Source organism: Olea europaea, unplaced genomic scaffold (genome assembly GCF_002742605.1).
Source record: "Olea europaea var. sylvestris unplaced genomic scaffold, O_europaea_v1 scaffold1477, whole genome shotgun sequence".
Classification (NCBI taxonomy): domain Eukaryota; kingdom Viridiplantae; phylum Streptophyta; class Magnoliopsida; order Lamiales; family Oleaceae; genus Olea; species Olea europaea.
Window position 1 is genome coordinate 10,736 of NW_019232329.1, and position 7,149 is coordinate 17,884.

Sequence of the window (7,149 nt, forward strand, 5' to 3'; positions counted from 1 at the left end):
TAGAATTTCGCCCCAGAATTTTATTTGTTCAGGTACATTTTCGCTGTTTTTCTGTTCAAAATGTTGGCTTGAGGATTGAATTTAACTTATGAGTTCTTTTTCTAGTGCAATTTTACAAACTGAGTTGAGCTTCCATATGGTAATTTCGGTTATTAGTGTGGGTTAATGGACGAACTTCTATCTGGCAATTTCAGTTATTAATGTGGGTTAATGGAACTCAAGATTTTGCATGTTACTGTACGACTGTTGTCTATTAGTCCTTCAGAACCATATGGAATTTGCTTGAATAAATTGGTTTCAGTGACATTCTTGAACAGGGTAGTCTCGAGTGTTATGCTCTATTAAATGTCTGAACTTTTAAGGCTAAAGGGGAGACAAGGATGAAAAAATAGAGTAATTGAAGTGCTCTTCAAAATTTCAGAATACAAACTTTAAGACTACGTTTTCTACAATTCAATTTGACGTGATTTTACTTTATATATTATTTGCTTTTTCTGTTTGAGAGAAAATTCTTAAGGCCTGTGGAACTTCGGATGATAATTCTTAAGTTTTATTTCCTATAATATTTAGAAATTCACTTCTTTAAGGATTCTCATTATCTCCTGATATAATTCTTGTAATTCTTAAGTTTTATTTCCTATAGTATTTGTAAATTCACTTCTTTAAGGATTCTCATTATCTCCTGATATAATTCTTGTAATTCTTAAGTTTTATTTCCTATAGTATTTGTAAATTCACTTCTTTAAGGATTCTCATTATCTCCTGATATAATTCTTGTAATTCTTAAGTTTTATTTCCTATAGTATTTGTAAATTCACTTCTTTAAGGATTCTCATTATCTCCTGATATAATTCTTGTATTCATCAGTTTTAAATATAACATTAACCGTTGGTGCTAATTTTCTGCTAATATATTATTTGTAGAAACCTTTTAAAAATTCATGATTGAGCTGATACTTTAACTCATAGATTGTGGTCAAGGTTTTCATTGTAATTATCCATTTATCATTTTTTCGAATTGTGCCATAATGTATAGTTCCCACCACCCTGATAAAGTAGAATAACAATGCATTTGGTCTTTCAATTCTCTAGACATATCTTGAATGATAAGTTTTGATGGACAGGGAGATATCTTTTGAAGTTGGAAAGTGGACCCCACAAAAGAAGTGAACAAAAAAATTGTCTTGTATACTCGAGAAAGAATAAAATCGTAAAAGCTGTGGCGGTATCAGTGCCATCATCTCCAGCAGATAATGCAGAGGACAGAAAACAATTGAGTGAAAACTATGGTTTTAGGCAAATTGGAGAACCTCTTCCAGATAATGTCACTTTGAAAGATATAGTTGATACACTTCCAAGAAAGGTAATTTTACCTAGCATTTCTATGCACCGAAAATCTTTTCCTGTTTAATGTTCTGTCCTGGATAGCTCACGTAGGGAATTCTAGATAAGATTTATCATAACTAGCAAGTGCAAAACTTATGGATTTCCTACCAAGGACATGGAGATTTTCATTGTTGGAATTGCTGATGTGGTAGTAGTGGTGTTATTTTTCATTTATGTTGGAAATCTCCTCTGCTGCGCTGCATATTAACAAGAAAGCTATTCATATTATAGCCATTTGTTTATCATTTTCATTAATTTCTGGAGCACACAAAAAGACGATTTATATAGTAAATGAGAATTATTGTCATACAAGTGCTTCACTTTTTAAGTAGCATATTTACACTTAAACAGGGTTATTTAGAGAGCCTTTCTACAGAAGCAGTTTATCGACTGTATAAAAATTTCTGTTTTTTTATATTAAGTTTGTTCATTTTGAAGTGCGGAACCTGATAGTAACGCTTTTCTAAGTGGAGGATTACTTTGTATCTTTATGGATGACCAATAATAAGCATACACAACTAGGACAAGATAGCCATCCCCTAGAAAAATAATATACGAATCAATAAACTTAGCCCTTGTTTGAGCCCCATTTTTTCAAAACTCATTTTCAACCATATATTCTCTAATAAAATAATTCTACACGTAAATCAAAAACTTTTTCTTACTTTCTAACCACACATTCTCCAAAATTCACCATTCAAAAATATATTCTCTCTTCAAAATGGAGCTCAAACAATAGCTTATTTTTTATTGAGTTCGTTTTGTAGAGCTAGTTCCTAGAGCGAGAGCAAAATTTAATACAAACGTTAAAAAAGGGAGAAAGGAATAATGAGAAAATTTAACTGCCAAAGGCAAAAGAAGAAACGATTTCATCAATGTCTGTGCCTTACATGTCTCGTTATGCCTCTGTTTACTTAAACGAGAAAATAAACGAGTATGTGTGGTTGCCAATGAAAAAAATGAAAATAGAGGGCATACCATGCTTTCCATGAAAATTTCCATTATTCATTGAGGCTCCTGATTAGTTTAAACCATTTAATTCTTTTAAAGAAAATTTATTGTGTTTGTTTTACTCAAAGATGTTATTTTACAAGTGCTTATGCATGAAATGTTGACGAACAACGATCCCATCTTATGAAAATTCCAGTTTTACATGATCTATGACTATATAAGGAAAATTCTTTTGTCTCGTTACTGTGAAGATATATTTGAATGCTGATTAATACTGCTGATTGTTAACAATGCATACCAGTAGCTAGTAAAACACCTAACCTAGATTGTTTGGTTTTTCAATCTAGTACTTTTAACCATTTCGGCAAGTACTTTTTGAAACTGTGGGGGTATAACTCTTGTAACTGATACAAAACAACATCCACATTTCAACAACATTGAGTCTGGCTCAACGAAATGCAACTCAATGCTACTTTTTGTCATTTACAAGGCTTTAAACTGTAAATCTAATATTGTTTGTTCACTCCATTCTGAGACCCTCAGGATAGTCTAATGGTGGGAACCATTTCCTTTGCTTATGAAACAGGCTTAAGTCGACTTAGCCTTGACTGGGAATAAATGAATAAAAGAAATCTCATGCTATTTACTGCAGCAATTAAGCTAGTGATGTTCCTGATTTTTTCATTGATATTTTCTAAAGGTCTTCGAGATAGATGATGTAAAAGCTTGGAAGTCTGTACTCATATCCGTGACTTCTTATGCATTGGGGATCTTCATGATTGCCAAAGCACCATGGTATCTTCTTCCTCTAGCTTGGGCTTTTACAGGAACTGCAATCACAGGGGTTCGTTCTCTATTTATCTTTCTTGTATATTATATTAGCTGTGCCTGGTTGGCCCTTGGAAACTATGAGGGGAAATAAGCAGAAAGGAAAAGCATGGAATCCATTAATGAAATGTTGGCTCACAGTAGTACCCCCTTCCCTACATACAGCTGCCAAAATTTCCACATTGGAATGGAAGAAAAATATATAGCTGTCACTTTCCCTCCTAGTTTCTGAGTATCAAATGAGGATATAACTTCATTTAATTTATTTCCCGTAGATACATATCATGTTAACTTTTCTGTTTCCATTTCCATTTTCCCTCTATTTGAAGTTCTTTGTCATAGGACATGATTGTGCCCACAAGTCATTCTCAAGAAACAAATTGGTGGAAGACATCGTTGGAACTCTGGCCTTCCTTCCATTGATATACCCATATGAGCCCTGGCGATTTAAGCATGATCGGCACCACGCAAAAACAAATATGTATGCATGATGTTCCTAAACATATTTATATTTTTCTAAGTAAATAAAATTCTGTACGCTACTTCATCTTACAGGTGTTGATGACAGTGTATTTTTTGTTGTTGTTTTCTATTTACATCTTGCTTTATACCATTTTTTAATAGAGGCTTCTTGTTTGCTTCTTTTGCTGATATGCTTCGGATCAAACTTATATGAATTGTGATTGTAGGCAGTGGCCTATGGAATGGAGCTGGCACTAAATCTGACATTATTATTTAGATAATGTTTTCAATTATATTCCTTTCTGTCACTTTTATCTTTTTCGACAACGTGGTGTTTTGATTTAGTATTGGAGCAAGCCAATGTCCAAACTTCAAATCTCAGGGCAATCTGACCATTCTTGGCCCATGCTTTAATAATGAAAAATGAAGAGTTGCACCAGCAGATACTTTTTATTTTTGTCGGGGTTGGGGGTTGAAAATATGAATGAAAAGTTCCCCTTCTGCTAGTGAGTATAGCTTTTAGATTAGGTGCATAACTTGCTCGAGATAACTTGTATTGTTCTTCTCTCCAACTTCACATTAGTTAAATTTTTGTCCAATATCAGAGATTGGAGTACTACGTTACTATATTTGGGATTCGTTTTTACTGTTCAACCTCATTGACTGTTTTTATTTATATATGAAACTCTTTTATGACATTATTATGTGTGATTTTGCTATTCTTATTCCATTCATCGCGGTTACGCATAATTTCTCTTTCTCTTTCCAATCCTTCTTGGTCATTGTAGAAGGGATGGTCAATTTGTTTTCCATTTATCTTAATAACATGAGAACTTTGACATTCATAATTGACTGCATTTTGATATCATGAATGTTCAGTTTGTGTTCTTGTTTCCGATACAAAACCGCTGTCCTCTTATCTGACTTTATTTGCTTATAAAAAAATTGAGCCGTTAGAATAATACCGTTCAACCTTTTAAATGTAGCAAATATAATTTCAATTCCTTTGCTTCTACTCCAATATTTAACCTTCTTATTCACCTGATTTATAGGTTGTCAGAGGATACGGCCTGGCACCCTGTATGGCTAGAAGAATTTGAGTCTTCTCCAATTTTGAGGAAGGCAATTATATATGGATATGGCCCATTTCGACCATTGATGTCTATAGCACACTGGTAATAAATAAATCATATTTATGTTAATTTAGATTTTCCAAATCCCTGGAGTTCAGTATAACTGATTGACTTGCAAATTTTCTGACGTCATAAAATATCCTGTTAGGCTGATGTGGCACTTTGATTTGAAGAAGTTCAGATCGAATGAAGTTAAGAGAGTAAAGATAAGTTTGGCTTGTGTGTCTGCTTTCATTGCAATTGGATGGCCACTGATAATCCTAAAGACTGGGATCATGGGATGGATCAAATTCTGGTTGATGCCGTGGTTAGGTTATCACTTTTGGGTAATGATTTTTTCTTTACTTCCCATGTTATCCTGGAAAACGGTCTGCCCAACATTTTGCTAGTACTTAATTTGATGATAATCTGAAAGTAGTGGTCTATAAGAAAGAATATTAAAGATGTTAGGCAAGTAAACAACATAATAGGCTCGACCAAGCACAGGCTGATCCAGTAAGATATTCTTGTGGGTGGGGGAGAACTAAACTTGGGTACAGGACGATAATTGCACTAGGTTACCTGAAGACTGCCTCTGCAAATTGTTAAACCTGACCTTGATCATCAACAAGCTTTTGGCCCTCGGAACTGCATCTTTAATTTGTCTATAACTTTCTTACTTCATTATGGAAGATTTTGGAGACACGCACACTTGATAGTGGTCAGGCCCAGTTCAACTCTGATTAGTAAAAGGAACAAGATCAATATAGAGTTCTGGCCTAACCTACTGAGTCAGTTCTGAATATTAGCAGCTCCTTTCACATTGTGGCACCACTGAACATGAAAAAGGATTTCATTCAGAGAATATCTTCCCACCTGAATCCTTTTCCTTTTTTGTCTGTTCTGATATCTTCAGATCTCATTTACATTCTCTGAGCATTTTTTTATATTAGAAGTATCTTTCTTTGCTAGCCAGAAGTGGGTCCCCCTGATCAATTTTATCCATTATTGGCATAAATATGACTACTTCTGACATGCAACTATGACATTTTCTTCTTGTTTGGAATTTACAGATGAGTACTTTTACAATGGTTCATCATACGGCTCCACACATACCCTTTAAATCTTCAGATGAGTGGAATGCTGCCCAGGCCCAACTTAATGGCACGGTTCATTGTGATTATCCGCATTGGTAATATTTCATGTTTTCTGATTCATTAAACTGGTAATAATAATCCATATATAGTAACGACAAACAAATATAAATAGCGTTTCACAACTATCTTTTGGTTCTTATATGCTTTTCTAGTGTTTCCGGGACGTGGTCTCACACTCACGTTATATCTCTAGTGTTCTTCAAATATCTGTTCTTTTCTATTTACTTTCAAGTTTTTGTTTTTACATTTCAACCTCCTTCCCCTCAACCTTCAACACATCCTTAAGTGGCGATATTTTAATTTGTCGGGGATTTCAATATGTCAAGAAACCATAGACCGTGTTGCTTGTACATGAGAAGAGATCATTTTGATCTATTCAATGAAAACGTGCTGCAAAAAATTATCTAGTACTGTAGCCTAATAAAATTAACGATACTGATTAATTTTTGCTTGTTAATAATGAAATCTCTTGTTTCTTCAACAGGATAGAGATTCTCTGCCATGACATCAATGTTCACATACCCCATCACATTTCATCCCGAATACCAAGCTATAATTTGCGGGCAGCTCATAAATCTCTCCAAGAAAACTGGGGAAAGGTAGGATCCGTTTGTGATCTGTGTATTACTAACATATCTACAATTATCAGATGCTTGTGTTTGTTGCTCGATCAAGTTAATGTCCCAAACTGAACTATTTTTCTCTATTTGTTGACGATGCTGCTACAGTACATGAACGAGGCTACATGGAACTGGCGATTGATGAAGACAATACTGACAATTTGCCATGTTTACGACAAGGAGCAAAATTATGTTGCTTTCGATGAACTAGCACCCAAAGATTCACAACCAATCACATTCCTTAAAAAAGTAATGCCAGATTATGCTTGATTTAGTGATGTGCCTTTCAAGTGTACCATGTATCGATGTTTTTAACTCTATATTACATGTTTAAACATTCTTTATTTTAAAGAATTACATATCAATAGAGGAAAGTTCATTGAAGGCTTAATACAGGTTGCCATGGCTATGCGTTTCACGAGTCTTCTCAAGCGAACTCTTGAAAAAACAAATTTGGATAAGAGATTTAATTTTGTACTATAATTATGGTTCAAGATTTTCTCTGCAGTGTTCAGAATCTTAAAACCAATGGTGAAGAGCCTATTGCCTCCAACTGAAAAATCACAAATAGAACCATCTCAAGTTTTTCGTGATCTTGATGTCAAACCCGATCAGAACCACAAAACACTGGTAT

General features: G+C 34.2%; 1 protein-coding gene across 1 annotated transcript in view; it reads left to right on the plus strand.

Moving 5' to 3' along the window:
• The window catches only part of LOC111376237 (omega-6 fatty acid desaturase, chloroplastic-like), a 15,213-nt gene extending 8,307 nt beyond the window's left edge, over window positions 1-6,906 (plus strand). Inside the window, exons 5-13 of the mRNA XM_022999189.1 lie at window positions 4-32; window positions 1,124-1,362; window positions 3,037-3,180; window positions 3,494-3,645; window positions 4,679-4,801; window positions 4,908-5,085; window positions 5,812-5,930; window positions 6,380-6,494; window positions 6,624-6,906. Coding sequence (XP_022854957.1) covers window positions 4-32; window positions 1,124-1,362; window positions 3,037-3,180; window positions 3,494-3,645; window positions 4,679-4,801; window positions 4,908-5,085; window positions 5,812-5,930; window positions 6,380-6,494; window positions 6,624-6,785 — 1,261 coding nt within the window. The 3' untranslated portion in view covers window positions 6,786-6,906. The remainder of the gene's footprint in view (window positions 1-3; window positions 33-1,123; window positions 1,363-3,036; window positions 3,181-3,493; window positions 3,646-4,678; window positions 4,802-4,907; window positions 5,086-5,811; window positions 5,931-6,379; window positions 6,495-6,623) is intronic.
• The last annotated feature ends 243 nt before the right edge of the window (window positions 6,907-7,149 follow it).